The following is a 20,218-nucleotide window of genomic DNA, read 5'->3' on the forward strand; positions in this document are numbered from 1 at the left end:
AAATGTTTTAATCCCTGAGGCCTTATGGGTAAAACATTTCATAAAAATCTAAATTATCGCATCATTATCACTAGTCTAAAATGTTTGTACAGTCCGAATATATAGATATAAAACACCTTTATTACAAAATTTCGCTCACGTCGTTGTTCGCAACATTGCTCATAATTTAATATTATTATTATTATTACTTTTTTATTATTTTTTTTAGACGGTCACAAATATGAACAATATCAATGATTTTTTGAAATGTTTTTTCTCTGAAGTTACAACGTATTCTAAGTAATTAACAACCAATTTTCAAGTTTTTCAACGAAAAATATTGTTTGTGCGCCCATTAAGCTATGAAATAGGCCAAATTTACAATTTTTTTTCAATGATTTAAAAAATCACAGAAAACCGACATTTTTTAATTTCTTGCTTTATAGTGGAAGTCAAAACCCAGACTTCACTTATTAATTGAGTTATTAGGCTACCGTTATCAGAGGTGACTTTGGGTCTGGGGACTGAGATTCGGTCAAACATATTTCTGCACCTTCGTATGACCCAATCTCACCCCCAAGAGCAAATGTCACAACTGATGACGGTATTATAAATTTTATCAAATGTTTTTGTCCCTCAAATTTTGAGTATAAATTTTAGGTTTTGAAACAAAGTATCGTAAAGTATTACAAAATCTTTAGAAAAATGGCAATACATTTTAATAGTAGTTTATGCAACAAGTTGCTTGCAACATTTTTTGCAATTCCGAAAAACGCTTTTTGAATAATATTGTATGTCAATCCTCCATGTGTTAAGTAAATATACCGTTCGAAACAAAAAAAAAAGAAAAAATGATACTTTTCTATACAATTGTTGAAAAGTTCAACAACTTTTCTGCACCCATTTAAGTGACGAAAAGTAGAATTTGTCAGCACTGGTATTGAAAGGTATTAATTTTTCATTCTGTTATTTTTGGTAGGGAAAAGTAGGCCATTACGTTTCTCCAGAAGGACAGGAAAAGTTGACAGTTTGCAAAATAGTAGTTTATGCAACAAGTTGCAAATAGAGGATTTTTTCAGCACGAGTCGTACATTTATCCAACGAGGTTAACCGAGTTGGATAAATACGAAGAGTGCTGAAAAAATCAAGTTATGCAACGAGTTCCATACAACATTTTTTGCAATTCCAAAAAAAAACACACTGAGTGAAATTTGATGTCAAATTTTCATGTTTTTTGTCAATAAATCGTTTAAATCAAAAAAATATTGAAAAGTGTTACTTTTCAAAACAAGTGCTGAAAAGTTCAACTTTTCAGCACCCATTTGAGTGCTGAAATGTAGAACTTTTCAGCATTTATTTTGAAAAGTGTTCTTCTATTCGGTACAGAAAAGTAGGCTTTTTCGTCAGTCAAGAATGACAGGAAAAATAAGTAGTTTCACGACGGGATTGCAAAAAATATATTTTATTCCCAAAATGTTAAGCCTTGTCCCTGATTTGAAGTTTCAATTATATAAAAAAAAATCAAAATCCTGAATATTACGTTATACAAATTGAATAATAATTTAAAACAAAACTGGGAATAATTTTAAAATTTTTAACAAGCATTATTAGAATTTTGATGCTGTCCTTATCATTTTCAACAGTAAACATGCAGCATGTGTTGTTTAACAATTTCCTCCAGCTTCCAAATTTGACCCACATTCAAAGTTGCACATCCCAACCCGCCACCATAAGTACTCTAAGGCACAAGAACTTACAAACAGCAAACCAACCACCTTCCATCAATCCACCAGCCCGCGAGAGATCACTCGTGTTCTGCTGGACTGTTTTTTTCCTCAACTCTTCTCAACGTTCTGCCACTTTACCCCTCGTCGTCGTCTTCGTCGTCGCTCAGGTACTTTACCTCACCTCATCATCATCTGGTACTGTTGCTGTTGTTGTTCCTCCTTCTCCTCCACCTCCTCTCGCATCATCGTCGTCGCCGCCGTCAGAACCCCTCAAGCCGGAGGAGGCCTCCTCTACCTTGGCCGAGGTTGTTGTCGAATAGAAGCTTTTAGTTCCAAGCTGACTTGTGCTACGGACGGTACGGACGTTGCGTTGCGCGTTGCGTTTCGCGTTTCGGGGGTGGTTTATCAAACGAAGAGTTACGAGTGATCGAGGATCATCCCTTAGGAAGAGGAAGAAGCATTGTGTGATTGTGACCAAGTGTGCTAAATGTTATCACGAGGAGGGTCGATTAGAGTGTGCACTGCTAATTGATTGCCCTTAAATTGTTTGTGGATGCTGCAACGGAGTTTGAGTGTATCGCGCTTAAACACCTTGACCAGAACCCGCCGCAACGGTGGCCACGGAGTTGGGCTTCCGCAGACCGTTGGACCATGCCAACGCTGCTGCCGAGCTGTTCAGGACGACCCTTGAAGTGAGTCTAATTATGATCCACGAACTTGGACGCGTTTTTTTTTTGTGAGTGTCGCGCGCGCGCGCTTTTCGGGGTCTCCGTGACTGTGGCCGCGGCGGCGGTTGGCCGTAGATCCGCGTTCGTAACGCGCTTAATTGCGTACACGAGCAACTCGCACGACGGGGGTGACCTTTGCCGAAGAGAGTGACAAAAAACGAGTCATGTCGCGGTGGTTGTGACGATGTTATTGTTGTAGTTCTGGGTTACAATTTTGGGGGGGTTGATCGTGTTGTGTCTTGTGTTGTGGTCTATGCGACTGTTTAAGCCCTTTTGCGATGGAGACGCATGGCCTTCTGTACCATGCGTCTCCACGACGCATGAATCCTCTTACCAACTGCCTCTTCCTTTCGCTCAATCCCAATTATTTCCTTTTCAATGTTCTTATCCCCATCGACAATTGACGACTTGGAATAGGCAAAATAATTACCTTAAAAATAATCACCTCGCGAAGCGAGTACAATTGCTTGTCATTCGTGTGTCGTGATCTTCGTCGTCGTGGCCCTACTCATAGAAGCGTTTGGCATCCCCGAAATTCGAACCGCGTCTCATAAAAACTCGTTCGATAAATAATAACCAATATGCGACCCGGGTGACGACGACGACGTTGGTAATCAATCAAATGGTTCTTTTCAATGCTTGAACTTTGGATAGTGGTTGCGTTTTTTTTTTTTTTTTTGTTATCATCCCGTCAAGCACTTCTTCAGTTGTGGCCCGGGAGTTATTTTTCCTGCGGTTTTTGCTATAATGTCTCAACGACAAGGCGCGCGCGGGACGAGAAGTGGCGTATGGTGTGGTCGCGATTTTTTTGGTGCGTTCTGCGGTCAACAGAAAAATGGAGAAGAAGAGATTCTCCTTGCTGGTTCGGGCACAACACAACAAGTGCGGAATTTCCGAACCTGGCGTGTACGTAATGTGCGGCGGGGTTGAGTGATGGATTCTAAGTAGTTGGAAGAGCAGCAAGTAGAAGAAGTAACTTATTTGGCAGTAATTATTTAATTTGATGGGTAATTTTCATATTACTAGGATGGATCACTCTAGGCAGGGTCCGGGTTTGGCTGCGAGTTGTCTACGATGGATGGATGGGAGTTTGCACGTGTGTTTAGAAAAACTGGGATGTTTTTGTCTGGGCTTTTAATGCTGTAAAAATAGCTTTAGATTGGCGGATAATGAGGAAGTCTTTAAAAAGGATATTCTTGGCTAGTGAAAAAAAGTTAAGTTCAAAGAGAAATAAGAAACCATTTAGAAGCGAAAAGTGTTGTTCTGTTAGGTTAAATATAAAGTAAATTCAATGTTTGACATACATCAGTATAAATTATGAACGGCTACCTTTGAAACAATTTGGTAATAACAAAATTAATGCCATTTCAAAAACAAATACTGTTAAAATAACCGAAAGTGTTGTGGAATATTCTTGAAAAATCAATTTTTGCATAAGGGTTTAATAACTGTTTATGTTATCAAAACATAATTTGTTATTGGTCTGATATTGGTTGAAAGTCAAAACAACTTTGGAATATATATATATATTTTTTTTTTTTGTTATGGAAGAATACCTCCAACTGTTATTGGGAAGATCGGATTAATTGTTAAAATAACAAATAATAATAACAAAGATTTGTTTGCAAAATAATTCAAAATGTTATTTGTCTGTTATGACAAAAACAATCCAATAACAAAAAAAATCAGCGACGAATAACAAATCTTGTTATAAATAGCATATAATGTTGTTGGCCTAGTATTTTCAAATATCAAAAACTGTTATTCCCAAGTTATTTCCGTCTGCTCGGGAATATATTAATTTTATATCAAACATAATATGAAACACAACATAGAAAAAAATACCTATTCGAAAAAAAGCTAAGGAGATAATTATTGCAAATCAATGTACCTAAAAAAATCTTCGATGAAAGGACGCCATTTCAAATACCCCTGACCTAGAAAATATTTTACCAAGGGATTTTTGATTTTTTTTCCAATTTTAAGTTTTTCATACATATTGAAGGAGGCGCACGATCATTTACAAAGTTTCGTTTAGGTGATGATTCAAGGAGTATCTCGCGCCTCTTGAAATATATGGAATCCCTGTACAGCTTTTAAGGAAAATTATTGAAACAGTTTTGTGAACGTTGAAGGGTGATCAAAAAACCCTAACATTTTGCACTAACAAAGTATAATTCCTCAAATATATTTAATAAATACTTTTCTAAATCTTCAAAATCCGCCATTTCGCATGAAAATGCAACCAGAATTGTCGATTTTAGATACGATAATATTATGTTAAATCCATAAATTTTCTTTTTTATTTTAAAGAAGTCTAATTATTACTGTTGATTTTTTTAAGAAATAAACTGAAGACTTTTTTTTGTGTTATTAAAGTGCTTATTATTAAATTTTGTCTGTAAAAAAAATTAGACAATTTTTTTTTCAAGTTCTTGTCTCCCTTAAATTTCCACATAAAATCGAGGGGCATAAAAAAAATATTGTCAAAAAATTGTATCTTTCTTATTTTTTTAACGGTTGTAAATATTTCGAATTTATTGCTTGATTTAAATTATAGTCTAGACTCGATTATTCGAAGTCTCGATTATCCAAAGTCAAATTTGAAGAGTTGATTGCGTTTTAAATTACATGCATTTTTTTAATATTTCATCGCCGCCATTTTGGACGCCATCTTGAATTTAAAAATTCTAAATCACTTTAGTGTAGTTTAAAAGTCGACAATCAAAAATAAGCAACAAAAACATGTTTTTTTTGTGATTCTAATGTCCGAAAATTCGATGATCCGAAGTGAAATTTTTAGAAGGCATTCGCATAATCGATTCTGGACTGTATTCATTTTTAACCAAGTTGAGATACTTTTTTAAAAAATATGGATTTTTGTGACGACAGATCGAAAAAATATTTTTTTAAATGATTTTTTGTATTTTTTATTAGTATTTTTAGTCCAAAATCAAAACTCGATTATCGGAAGTTAAGGAATAAAATCTTTTCGGATAATTAATTGAACATTCGGACAATCGAAATAGATTATTTTTGCAAGTCCGTCGTGAAACTACTTATTTTTCTTGTCATTCTTGAACGACGAAATAGCGTACTTTTCTGTACCAAAAATAATAGAATCGAATAGTAACACTTTTCAAATAAATGCTGAAAAGTTCTACTTTTCAGCACTCAAATGGGTGCTGAAAAATTGAACTTTTCAGCACTTGTTTCGAAAAGTAACACTTTTCAACATTTTTTTGATTTAAACGATTTATTGACAAAATACATGAAAATTTGACATAAAATTTCACTCAGTGTGTGTTTTTTGGAATTGCAAAAAATGTTGTATGGAACTCGTTGCAAAACTTGATTTTTTCAGCACTCTTCGTATTTATCCAACTCGGTGAACCTCGTTGGATAAATGTACGACTCGTGCTGAAAAATCCTCTTTTTGCAACTTGTTGCATAAACTAATATTTTGCAATTCTGCTGTGAAACTGTCAACTTTTCCTGTTTTATTGGAGAAACGAAACGGCCTACTTTTCCCTACCAAAAATAACTGAATGGAAAATCAATACCTTTCAATACCAGTGCTGAAAATTTGTACTTTTCAGCACTGAAATGAGTGCTGAAAAGTTGAACTTTTCAACACTAGTATCAAAAAGTAACATTTTTCAATATTTTTTGTTTTGGACATGAATGTTTGACATAAAATTCCATTCAAGAAGCGTTTTTCGGAATTGCAAAAAATGTTGTAAGCAACTCGTTGCAAAACTTGATTTTTTCAGCACACTTCGTATTTATCCAACTCGGATAAATGTACAACTCGTGCTGAAAAAATCTTCTTTTCGCAATTTGTTGCATAATCTATAATTCGACTGCCTTGTTTTGGGGTAAAACAATGCTCAAAAGGAATTTCTGAAATTTCTAAATCCACGATCTTGGTCAAAATGATTTTGAAATTTTGGGATAATAGAGTTCCAAAGTCCTAAAGGAACCTTCGGATAATTTAACTTCTGATAATGCCTAAAAAAATTCAGGCTCCGAATAATCGAGTTTGGATTGTAATGTTTTAAGCATTTTGTAATGGGTTTTGTTTAAAAATGTGGAAAATAATGTTTTAATTTTATATTTTTCAGAAAGTAGTTTTATTTTTAGTTATTTTGATATTAAACAAAATTAACCTTTCGATGTTTAGTTTAGTAGTTATTAACCAATTTTGCTCGCAAAACATGAATAAAAACATCTGTTTCTGTTAAAATCTGTAGATTCGCTTAATTTCTAGACAAACACAAAATTATTCTTAAATAAAGTTAGGCGACATTGTTGATACACGAAATATTTTTGAATTGTGATTAAATTTCTTTTTTCGATTTGTTTCGTTGTAAATTTATTTGTTTGTTTTTTTTTTCAGCTGATTGTTTCGCATTTGATTCCATACAATTTGCATACAGTTAGTTAATGCCATATCGAACACATTTAATAATTACACTCTCCACACAGTGTCTCCAATTAAGGTCAAATTAAAAAATTAACACTATGTGTGGTGCATCAAACGGCACAAGCCACCGCGAGCCAGTCAGTCGCTGCTCTGTTTTGGTTTCGATAGAGCTTTGCCAGCTTCTCTCGACCACAGCGCAGTCTGTAATTGTATCAGCTATACAACTTGCCGCTACCGTTGATGTCCAGCCGGGCAACGTCGAGTCTCTTTCGCGCACGCGGATGCGTAATTACACATTGGCTGATGAAGTGCCGGTTTGTGCCACCGCCGCCACGACTGCCACTGCCGTTTAATTGACAACAAAACGCAAATTACAGCCTATTAGTCGCCTCAAATGCTGTGCCGTACTTGACAAAAGGGGGGAACCTATTTCGCAGGTGTGCTGAGGTTGACATGTGGTTCTGGATGCGAAATTCGGCGCCTGGACCTTGACCTGGAACCGATTCCGCATTTGGAACTCCCGCGTTTCAAGGTTTGTGTCGCACGACAACTACATTGTGTGGCTGGGACCGTGTCGTGTGGAATGTGCCCAAAGGCCTCGAACTCTAAAAACTGCTACCGGCGACGACGACGACGACGGTGGTCACACAGATGTGTAAGGATAGGGTCAGTTGGGGTTCGTCGCTTGGTTCTCCTCGCCGTTTGTGGCAGTCTTTTTAGGGTTTGACCCCACAGCTACCTAGGCCAAATGAGGGAGTAGGGCAAAAACAGACCGCTACTACCGCATTAGAGTACTCCGCATCTCCGACGAGTTGACGACAAAACCTCAACGCAGGAAACTACCGTACCATACCCTTCAATATTAACAGCAGCAGCTATGGAAGGCGCAGTAGCACTAGCAAAACATTTAGCAAATAACGCAAACTAGGCACCGTTTGACGACGACGAGTTGTGCGTTTTAAAAAGCCGCTTCGCGACATGACCTTCGCCGTTTGGAAATTAAAGAAAATGATATAGAATTATTTTCCTACCCCCCTTTCCCCTCTAACCTCTTCCAACTGACCTGGAGCGCCGAACGACCGGCCCGCGTGCTACCGTTTCTCGGAGACCGGGTTTTTTTCCGCCCCCTCGAGCTGAACTTGACCGCTTGACGAAGACACGTCAGTCGTCACACGGTGCGTTTCGAGCGGCCCATTATCAAATCTGGAATTAATAGTGAGTTATCAAAGCTCAACCGATATCGGTGGGAGGCTAATTATTGGTGTGTGTCATCCGGTGACCGTTTCAACTTTACCTGGGAGGGGGAGGAGCTTGGATGATAGTAATTTTCGCGCAACCTCTATGCTGCGCATCCTCTCAACCTTAAGATTTGGCAGAAAAAGGGTCCCACAGAATCAAATCTACGCGCAAAAGTCACCAACACAAAAAAAAATAACACTAATGAAATTTTCATTTCTCCAATCCACAGTCCCGTGTCCCGCTGAGCCGTGCCGTTTCCATGGAACAGCGCTTCCAGGACGTGGCCAACTTGCTGGGCTTTCCACCGGGCATGGGCTTCAGCATGGGGGTGGGCGAGATGGCCGGACCGGCCCATCCGCACGCGCACTACCCGCCCCACCACTACTCGTACCAGGTAAGATTGGTGAAAAAATCTAAATACAAATTATTTGTGGTCAAAAAGAAACAAATTTTACTATGCGATACCCAAACAAAATACGTTTTAAATTCGCCGGCCGGCAGTGAAATTATTAGAAAGTTGGATTTAGATCACTGATTTCATTACACACAACGGTAAAGTTTATTTTGCTGAGCACAATGACATTTTGTAAGTGCACAAAAAGTTTAAAATGAATTTTTAAATTTATTATGAAAAACAAAATCGTGGCAGGTACAGTTCGGACTCGGGCCTTGGAAAACGAACCGCTTCGAAATCCGAATCACGGAACAAAAATTTTTTTTTTGCAATTCCGTCGTGAAACTTCTTACTTTTCCTGTCATTCTTGAACGACGAAATAGCCTACTTTTCTGTACCAAAAATAATAGAATCGAATAGCAACACTTTTCAAAATAAATGCTGAAAAGTTCTACTTTTCAGCACTCAAATGGGTGCTGAAAAGTTGAACTTTTCAGCACTTGTTTCGAAAAGTAACACTTTTCAACATTTTTTTGATTTAAACGATTTATTGACAAAATACATGAAAATTTTACATAAAATTTCACTCAGTGTGTGTTTTTTGGAATTGCAAAAAATGTTGTATGGAACTCGTTGCAAAACTAGATTTTTTCAGCACTCTTCGTATTTATCCAACTCGGTGAACCTCGTTGGATAAATTTACGACTCGTGCTGAAAAAATCCTCATTTTGCAACTTGTTGCATAAACTACTATTTTGATTAAGTATCTTTTTTTTGCAAGGTATAAAGCGGTTTAGAAATCCAAGATGGCAGCCAAAATGGTGGTAATGAAATATTGAAAAAAGGATTTGTTAATTTAATAAACAAACAACTACTCAAATTTCAATTAAATTGGGTCGCAAAACTCGAATTTGATGTTAAAAATAAAATTTAAAAAAAAAAACTATAAAAATCTTTTTTGTTCGTGATTCGATTATCCAAAGTCCCACATAAACCTTCGGATAATCCCATTTCAAGAGGACTACAATCGCAAAATAGTGATCGGGTAATTTGTTTTCAAAAAAGTCGAAATCGAAAAAAGAGAATTTTTTTTTATTTGAAATTTTGTCTGCATTTCTCAAAATTTCGAAGTGTTTCAGTTATGCTACTGTCAATAAATTGCAATACATCAACACATTAGTGAGATAATTAATAGAGCTATCTAAGCCCGATCTCACGAACACTAGCATATCATTTGTTTTTGCTGGCGGGTACAAATTTTAACCTAAAAACCCTTCGTGTACAAACACGCAATACATGCGCACGTAGATTACTCTATTCCTTGAAGTTTTCCGTCTTTTTTCGATCTGTGGTCATATTTTAAATTTCCGAGAGAATATTTTATAATATTTATATTATAAAATAAAAGGAAAAATGGTAATGTATTCTTAAAAGTTGACAATCAATTGTAGTTTTTCAATCAACATTCAACATTTTAGCAATATTTTTCACCCTGATGTTTTAGAGAAAATATTAAGTGGTTGTACAAAAACTAGTAATAAAATTTACATAAACTTAATTTGCAATATGGGATTAAATGGGTGCGATATTTTATGAATATTTTCACTACATTAAGAGTTTACGATGTTTTGTAAACATTTAGTATTTTACACTGAATTTCAAATACAGTGAGTAAGTAGTTTGGTAACCAATACAACAATTTTAAATTTTAGTATTTGCTGAAAAATACGGTAGTTTATTATTGTACACCAACAATATAACACAGTAAAAAATCATGCATAATTTGGTGGCGACGTTTAATACCAATATTACATTCTATGAAAATTGTAATATTTTCAAAACTGTGCTAATTTTAAATAAGTGCAATTCTTTATAAAATTTCGCGTCGTATAAATTTTTTTTTAGTTTTTCAAAGAAATTTGATATTTTGAAAAAAAAATTAGTACTTATTGTCTTTAACTACAAGTTTAAATAATTAATTTGTTTCGATACACAGCTTTCCAAAGCCTTAGAGGAACTTTTTTGAAAAAGTCAATTTCAAAAAGTTAATTTTCAAAGTTTATGTCGCCCCCTCTTCAAAATTGAGAGCCCAAACATTTTTTTTTTTCGAAAAACTTAAATTTTTGAATTGATAAGCCTAATCAACTGAAAACAGTCAAAACTACATTTTCCTACGTATTTAGCATGTTTGGGTTCGTTTATGAATATTTAGTTTTTTTTTTTGTGAAACTCCAATAAAATCCAAAAATTATTTTTTTACTCAATACTAATGATTGCAACAAAAAAAATGGACTTGTGTATAATGCATTTTAAATCACTTTTTTAATTCAAATGTTTTCAACATGGCGTGTAGTTTCAATTTTGATATTTTTTTTTCGATCAGAATTTTTTCTTTTTTGATTCTGGGTGCAATCAAATATTGCGTATTTATTTCTTCAAAATATCATGCGTCTCCATCTAACATAAAACCAAAGTATTTTAAAAGCTCTCATGATGCAAGTCATTCAATGAGCTTAAAAATAGATTTTATGCTCCTTATCTTTGAGCTTATTGTTTACTTCTAAAAACTCTGTAAAACCGGTACATTATTTGCACTCAATTAGACGGTAGATTACTCTATTATTATCGCAGCTCAATTTACCGGTCCCGAAGGGGGTAGGAAGGAAAGGGAGCTAATATCCCACGAGGGATGTTAATTACACAAATGTATCAAACAGAGGCTGCAAAAAGAATCCAACCTCGTGTGCTTGACATTGCCCCAAACATCAAGGATATCCGTCTAGACTGCGTGATTCATGTTACAATGTTACGGAGGAGCGCAATCAGACTGGAACAAAAACACAACCCTACAATCGCAATCCTCCTTCGCTCTCCTTCGTCAAAAACAATAAATCGTAATGAGCCCCTAAATATACCCAATAATTCATTCAATTCCGGGAGGCAATCATCGCCCCCTCCTAAAATGCACTCTCAAATATTCAAATTTGTGCGCGCGGATTCAATTAGCCCCTGTTGTTGTTGTTGGTAATCCACGCGTGCGAATCATCGAAATTAATTGATTCACTTGCTACCGCCACTGTATTTTGATCTGCTGAAGCCCCAGTTTAGCACGTTATTATTGTTATTGGCTCTTTTGGGGGAAGTTATGCGGGGGAAGAGGGGGTGGTTCTGACCTTTCCGGGTCACACACGCAGGAGGCACCTGTTGTGATCGTCTTTGTTTGCTTCCCAATTGGCCGTGAATGACTTTGACTAAATCCTTCCTTTTTTCCAGGCCACCGGATCGATTCCGCAGCACGCCGGCCAGTACCACTCGCACGCGGCCGTCCTGCAGAACGCCTCGCTGGCGGAACTGGGTGGCCAGCCGGGCCAGCCGCCGTACTATGCGGGCGCACCGAACCTCGGCTCGGCCGTGTCCTCCAGCATGCACCTGACCAACTCGACGTCGGAGACGGACGCGGGCGCGACCGGGTACAAGATGGAGCACGAGATGATGTACTATTCGGTGAGTTTAATTTTTGATTTTATTATTATCACTTAGATAAAAGTATTGTACACTTTCAAAATTATCGTACAAACTTGGTTCTTCACATATTATAAACACATAAAACATGGAATACTTTTTATCTTAATTTGCTGATATGAATTAAAACGTTAAATGTGAATTGCTGTTTGAAAATTTGTGCTACTTCAACGAATCATCTTTGTGGTTAACTCGACACAGTCAGCCTGGCCGTTTAGTAGTCTGTCTCGAGTAATCGCCCCATCATTCTCCAGGATGTTTCCTAAAGGATTTCGGCGCTAGAATTATATAAGATCCTAGATGAATTCAAACGTCAGTTGTCTTCTTACATTGGGTGAATTTTAAATTTTGGAGGCATCTTTTTTTTCGAAAGAATCAAACAATGTTTTCAATTGTTTAATTTTTGTTTGACCTGTTTTGATGGCACTAATAAAACGTAGTTACTTTGTTCTGTTTCTTTATATTTTAGTTGCCAAGTTCCATATTCTGACCTTTCAGACATTTTCAGAACGGTTAACCGTGGATACTATTTTAAAATCATCTAAGAACTAAAAAATTATGTACTTTTTCAACAACTTTGAAAGTACTTCAATTCAGCGGCAAATTCAATTTAACAACAGAAAATGATGTCAAACACAAATTTGGTGTAAAATTTAGTTTTATTACGATTTATGGAAAAACAACGTATGAGCAATTCTCTACCAAAACCGGAAATGGATTTTATTTGTATTTTTTTCATTTGGCTCAAACTTTATGGGGGCCTTCCCTATGACCAAAGATGCTATTCTGTGTCATTGGTTCACCCATACAAGGCTCCATACAATTTTGGCAGCTGTCCATACAAAAATGGTACGCAAATATTCGAACATCTTTAACTTTTGAATGAATTTTATGATCAATTGGTGTCTTCGGCAAAGTTGTAGGTATTGTTGGGGACTTTTGAGAAAAAATAGGTACACGGAAAAAAAATGCCGATTTTATAATTGCCATTTTTTTCACAAAAACTCAATTTCTCAAAATACGTATTCTTTGATTTTCGAGATTTTTTGATATGTTTTAGGGGACAAAAACCCGCAACTTTTGAGCCATAGAGAAATATGGTCAAAAAATCTGCCGCCGAGTTATGAATTTTTAAAAAAATATATTGATTTTTGGGAAAACTCAAAATTTCATGCAAAAACAAATTTGACGTAATTTTTTAATGTAAAATTGAATTTCCGATCGAAAAGTACTTTACACACACTCGAAATCAATTTTTGAGTTCGGCAGAATATTATGCCGAGGTTATTCGGCAAACCAATATTCTGCCGAAGTCTCGGAAGAAACTGACAATTTCTGTCAAATTATGCCGAGCACTCAGTTAATTCAAATCAATATGCCGAGTTTCGGTTTAAAAGTGTGCCGAGCACCTCGGTACCATCAAAATCTTCCGAGTTCGGCAGAAGTATCTGTCAAATTATATTAAAGTGCCGAGCTGCTCGGTTAAAATCAGAAGACGCCATGTTTATTTTCTGATAAAGTTGTGCCAGGGCAAGTTGTACATGTTGAAATTAGAAGTGGTAAGTATTCTTTATGTTTTCTGGAAACTAACTTTTGCTAATTTTAATTTTATCTCCAACAAAACAGGACTCCACAATCGATACAACGTCCTCAAGCTACCGTTAAGGAAATCCTGTTGCGGAACAACTTTATGGGAATCTTTTCATCCAAGAACAAATAACGATGTCTTCTGGAGCAAAAAGTAAATTTACAGTGTTAAGTGTATTTTATGTTAATGTTTAAGTTGACAAAACCAATTAAATGTTTTTTTCATTAACTGATTCAAAATTGATTGAAATCTGCCAAGATTCTCGGTAAAAAGTGTTTTTGAAAATACCGAGATTTTCGGCACAACAAAAACCGCTTCCAAAATTAAAATGCCGAGCGCTCGGCACATTTATTTTTTGCCGAACAGTCTGCCGAGCGCTCAGTTGTTCTGATTTCGGCAGAATTCTGCCGAAGTTCGGCAGAAAAAACTGACTGTGCAGATTTTTTGATAAAAGGCCCTGTTTTCAAGATATAGCCACCGAAAGTTTGATTTAAGAGAAATATTTGTAGTTTTTCGATTTTTTAAAAATAGTGACCATGACTGACCATTTCTAAAAATATTTGTTTTGAAAAGTTCAAAAAATTTGCTATAAAATTGTCCAAGAGACATTGAAGATTGGACCTCTGGTTGCTGAGATACAGCAGCTTAAAGAAAAATAAACATGAAAATTAAAGTCTGCTAAGTCTCACCCAAACAACCCACTATTTTCTAAGGTCGATATCTCCGCAATTAATGATCCGATTTTTAATGTTAAAACATGAAACATTCGTGAAATTTTTCGATCTCTTCGAAAAAAAATATTTTATTTTTTTAAATCAAGACTAACATTTTAAAATTGCCGAACATTGAATATTACGCCCATTTAAGATGCTAGTCTTGAGATAGATATCGACCTTAGAAAATGGTGGGTTGTTTGGGTGAGACTAGGAAGACTTCAATTTTCATGTTTATTTTCATGTTTATTTTTTTTGTTTATGTCTCTTAGACAATTTTATATCAAATTTTTTGAACTTTAAAAAAAAATAAGTAGAGATATGAGGTACCATTCAACCTATCTAATTCAAACGGGATAAGAGTTTACGGGACTTCTACATAAGAGAACAAAATGAGCAGTTGGGAGAAAAAATACAAAATAATTTTCGAAATAGCTAATAGATGGGGATAAAATAATAATAAATTTAATTTTGATTAAAAAAATATGTCTATTTCGAATAAATTACTTTTTATTCTGAAATTGAATCAAAAAATTTATTGGACTAAACATTTTATGAACAAAAATAATTATTTGATAAAATGTTTTTGAAATTTGAACTGCACAGAACAAAATTTAAAACTATAAATGTTAATGTAATTCTGCTCTAATGAAATCTCCAAAATTCAAATAAACCATTTCACACACACTTTGCCATGATTGCCAAATGAGTCACGTGAGCTCTGTTTCTATTCTCACTACTGATACAAACCGCGATAAGCCGGTCTTTCCCCACCACCCCTCTCCCCCCTCTAATCCTCTCGCTAATGCTTCCAATTTGTTTCTTTCCAGAACACCTCATCCGAGATGAATCACACCGACACCAGCTTCCTCAACACGATCCTGGACGACGAGCTGCAGCTGATTGATATCGCCAACGAGGGTGAGTTTTTTAGCAATTCTTAATTTTTTATTACTTGGAGAAAAATTTGTCAACTTGGCACAATTCAAATTTCGCAAGTAGGCTTCGCCTACGTGTGCTGCGCGCGTGGCTGTGTGTTATCAGCCGCGGGTTGTGCAGAGTACGATGGTGATGGTGTGGTATCGTCGCAATACACACGGGAACACAAAAAAATACTGATGAAGACAGCGAAAACGAAAAACTGTCGCACAGCAGTTTTGGTTGCGTTTTCGATTCGCCGCGCGCTGTAAGCGCGAGAAGGTATGCGTTTTGCCTAATAATAAATTAAAACAAACGAATTGCACACACAGGTTTGCTGGTGTGTTAGGGTGGTCTTGTTGCTTTTGATTGTCGTGGAAGGGTGGACGACTGCGCTGGACAGAGTAGGCCAGGTCGCGTCCAAGACGGTGTGCGAGAATGAAAATGAAAAAGAGAAGCAAGGAAGGAAAGGAAAATACTTTTTTCGGTTATATTTTGTTACACCGTGTTTACTATTTTTAAATGCTTAGTCATGTCGTCGCGATATGTGGCTGCCTGTTTGCTGCTTGCTTGCTGTGCAAGTAGAGGCCCTCGTCGTCGTCCATGATGTAGTTTAATTGTACGCTTTTTTCATTTCTTTCCCCTCGGGATCTGTGTGTGTTGTGCGCGAGCGCTCTGCTATTCGAACGAAATTAATTTTCGTGCCATCTCTTCTTTTTGGTTGGTTTTCTAAGTTGAACGAATATTTTATGTTTTTCTTTGGCCGTAATTACAAGTGAAAATTCTAACCGTTTGCCACCAAATAGAGGCGATTGGTGGTGAAAGAATTTGAAAAATTTACGCCGGATAATTGGCTTACAATTTGTGGATTGTGGATAAACCAACTGAAATATGTTAAACGCGTTCAACCCGAAGAAAAGTGAAAACCATTTGTGGCCAGACGATGAGAATTACAAAAAAAAAATTAAGCTGGAATGTCATCGGCTGAAATAAGCGCGCACTCATCATTATCGGGTGCCACCAGCGCAGGCTACGTGATCAAAATTGACACTTTGTGGTCGCTCGCACAGTAGGCTACTTATATTCTCCTCCCTGTGAGGATATTGGAAAGCCGTGGCCGGATACCGTGTAGTAGGCCGCGTCCGTCATTTTGCCAGTGTTTGTGGCTGATGATAAGATAAGGTGCCATTTTTCTGCGAATTTTTGATAAAGGTTTGCATGCGCGCCCCGGTCTTCTTGACGTTCTTCAAGGTCCCCGCCGCAAACCAGCCTCTGTTGGTAGTGTGTTCTTAATGATTCAGCAGTAGTTTGGCTGGTCGTCGAAATCGTTCGCGCCCCAGCAGCAGTTGCCAAAATTCAGAGTCTAGAGCACCGCCGCCGCCGGCAACTGTGTTGTTATCTGCCGGACCTAGTCTTAAACTCGATTGGGCCGAGTCATCACGTTTGCAAGTCATTACTATTTACTACTTGAGAGTGAGTTGAGGGCGCGCGCGCTCCGGCGTAGGGAAAGTGAAATCACCAGAACTAGAATCTAGAGTCGAAAATTGAAAAACTGAAGCATAGAAGGCGGTGAAAGGTTCTTTGGCGAACTGAAAGTGAATCCCCGCAGATAGTCGCGCAGGCTACTTCGATGGTTTGTGAGTGGTGCCAGTCCAGATATTATCGGCCATGTTGTCAGCGTACACGTTTCTAGGTAATTACCGGTACTATAAATCGTACAAAATCCATTTTTTTATTCGTTAAAAATAAGCAAAGCGAAATTTGACCTTATCTCCCGAATTCAACTCGGGACAGGACGGGACCAACTGGGACTGCTGTGAATTACGTCAATGCCGACGTTGACACGTTCTAGAGTACGCCGCGCTGTTGCGCGCTGGCCTACCAAGATGATAACACACAATAAAAATGTGATTTTCTTCGCCTACTTTGTGTCATATTATCGCGGCGATGACGACGAATTTGGGCGACGCGTAGTAAGACGCGTAAGGTGGCCTGCTTAGATAAAGTGGCGAAAAGTCGCGTGTTTTGATGAGAAAATTGTGATGTTTTTCGTGTGATTTCTTTGCTTTCTTTTTCAGTTGTTACTGCCGAAGAAAAAAAATGTATGAATTTGAAATTATGCTGAGAGAGATTCTAGAGGAAAGATTGCTATAGGTGGTCCTATTAGCCATCACGACCTCCAGCACGATTTGCCATTTGCTCTGAAACAAACTAAATTTTCCTTCGTGTTTGAGATGAACAATTTAAAACACTTTTGAAATCCTCTCTTTCTCTCACTATCCCTCTATCTCTTCATTTATCTCTCGCTCTCTTTATTTCCATGTCTCTCTCCGTTATAAAAGAAAATTGTATTTAATCCGATTTTTGAATGAGAATTTTTGACTTTTTTAAGAGTCAAAGTATCACATCGATGCCTCGTTGAAATAGAGTGGGAAAATAAAAGAAGAAAAGAGAGAACAAAAGCATTAATTTTTTACTAAATCTTTGAATAAACAATCCAGAAACAATTGTATAATGGAAAAGAAATGCAAATTATTGCGCTTTTTTTCCTAAAAAAATTAAATAAGTAAAATTGACATTGCCAAACTAGCTGTATTTTTTTGATACACTCAAACCCCGATGGTTTGACACCAACTGTTGTCAAACGAACGGGGTCACGTTTTAGTTTGACACCCCTTTTACACGGAGGTCACACACACTACTAAACGTTTGTTTTGATAGTGTGCGTGAGCGCCGTGTAAAAAGTGACAGTTCGTCACTATTTAGTTTGACTTTGACCAACCAATGGGGTACAAACTAAAAAAGTGTCAAACGAAAAAGTGACCAACCACCGGGGGTTGAATGTATTTTATATTCGTTTTCTTTTGTCGAAAATAACTTATTTTTTTAAGTGAAACAGCAAGATAATGGCCTAAAAAAGGCCCACAAAATAGTAAAAGTAGAAAAATAGTAATCGCAAACGACAAAAGTTTCCTTATCGTTTCTTAAGGAGACCATGACAAACCAACAAACAAACTCGCACATTTTTGTGTTTGACAGTTTGCTGCAAACTCGTAAACAAGGCAAAATGTGAGAAGACTGACGTTTCTGCAAACAAACAAAGCATACAAACTGTCAAAAAGTCTGATTCCTCCTTCAGTAGTATTGACAAATTAACACAAATGTGTTTCAAGGTTTTAGGTGTTTCGAATACGTAGGATGATTGTATTTTGACTGAAGAAAACCAAAATCAATTATTGCAGAGAGTATAATTATTGTCTATTGCCAACCTACTTTTTGACAACGTGTACCTTAAACAGATTAATCAAAAAGGATTCATTCATATTGTTTTTCAGAAGCAGAAAATTTAAATAAAAATGGTGGAAACGAAAATTCTAAGTTTACCAGAAAAATCAACTCTTGAGAACTCACGCAAAAAAGCTTAAGGCGCGTAGCAATACACTGTTATGGATGACAGCAGTGAGTTGATGGGCCCGAAATACATCCAATGGATTTTTTGTAAACAGACTTTTAAAATCTTAATTTTTGGGACTAAATTCAGTTTTTTGATAAATTTTATCTTCTTGAATGCAAGATTGAAAGGCTAGGAAACAAAATAGTTATGACAACGATCATCAGAACCAGCAAGGTGACGCTAGTTTTGAATTTTATTTGGGTCTCAAATCTGAAATGCGTCGAAATTGACAAAAGTTTGACAATTATTTCTTCATGAATTATCAACTTATCTAATCAATTTTCGTTCTTCCCACCCTCCCCAGGAATGTACACCATGCGCATGCTGGACCCGAACGCGACCAGCAGCAACTCGTCGGTTCTGGGCGGCGGTGCCGTCGGTGGGTCTAACTCCGGCCACCTGGGTGGTCTGATGCCGAGTACAGCCGCCGCTGCGGCCGCTTTGACTGGTGCCATGCAACACGGAGGCGGAGCCGTCGGAGGAATTACGAGCGCCGCTACGACCACTTCCGGGGCCACCGGAACCGGCGGCGATCGGTTGGATGCGTCCAGCGATAGCGCTGTGTCGTCGATGGGTTCGGAGCGGGTGCCGAGTTTGTCGGATGGCGAGTGGGGTGATGGGGGAAGTGATTCCGCCCAGGAGTACCACAACAAGTACGGTGGACCGTATGATTATAGCTACAGTGGCAATAGCAGCCGGATGGGAGACGGTTCCCGCCAGGCCCCGGTTGCCCAGAAGAAGCACCAAATGTTTGGGAAGAGGTTTTTGATGGAACAGAACGCGACGATTCCGGCGCTGGCGCCAGCTAGTAATAGCAGTTCAACGTCCGCCGTGGATCCGCAGCTCGCCGCTAGCATACCGATCAAGTACGAGTACGACTACATGACGCCGGCTTCGCTTAGTCACCTGGAAGGAGCCGTCGGACCAGTCCCGAAGCAGGAAGATCAAACCAACAGCGCGCACAATCCGCTGTCCTCGGTCGACATGAAGTATCCGTACTCGCTGGACTTTGCCCGCCAGAATCCGGCTCCGGCCGTGGTTCCACGCAACCTGCACCACGACGTGATTCAGCACAATCACACGTACACGCTGCCCCACAACAGCGGGGCCAACCCGAAGCCACAGACGCGGGACAAAAAGATCCGCCGGTCGGAGGAGGAGCACCTGACGCGGGACGAGAAGCGTGCCCGGGCGCTCAACATCCCCATCACGGTGCAGGACATCATCAACCTGCCGATGGACGAGTTCAACGAGCGGCTGTCCAAGTATGACCTGAGCGAAACGCAGCTCTCGCTCATCCGGGACATTCGGCGGCGCGGCAAGAACAAGGTCGCTGCGCAAAATTGCCGGAAGCGCAAGCTCGATCAGATCGTGTCGCTCGCGGACGAGGTCAAGGAGATGAAGAACCGCAAGGAGCGGCTGCTGCGCGAGCGCGAAGCCGTCCTGTCCGAGCAGAAGAAGATCCGCAAGAAGTACATGGACCTGTACCGTCACATCTTTGAGGTGAGCTTTTTGGGAAGACTTGCGATT

General features: G+C 38.1%; 1 protein-coding gene across 3 annotated transcripts in view; it reads left to right on the plus strand.

Annotated features, from left to right (window-relative positions):
- Positions 1 to 20,218, plus strand: part of LOC120420749 (segmentation protein cap'n'collar) — a 102,546-nt gene that overhangs the window by 80,494 nt on the left and 1,834 nt on the right. For all 3 annotated transcript variants that reach the window (XM_039583846.2, XM_039583845.2, XM_039583847.2), the window contains 4 exons: positions 8,329 to 8,493; positions 11,767 to 11,997; positions 15,147 to 15,237; positions 18,993 to 20,191. In XM_039583846.2, coding sequence (XP_039439780.1) covers positions 8,329 to 8,493; positions 11,767 to 11,997; positions 15,147 to 15,237; positions 18,993 to 20,191 — 1,686 coding nt within the window. The remainder of the gene's footprint in view (positions 1 to 8,328; positions 8,494 to 11,766; positions 11,998 to 15,146; positions 15,238 to 18,992; positions 20,192 to 20,218) is intronic.

This window comes from Culex pipiens, chromosome 1 (genome assembly GCF_016801865.2).
Source record: "Culex pipiens pallens isolate TS chromosome 1, TS_CPP_V2, whole genome shotgun sequence".
Classification (NCBI taxonomy): Eukaryota; Metazoa; Arthropoda; class Insecta; order Diptera; family Culicidae; genus Culex; species Culex pipiens.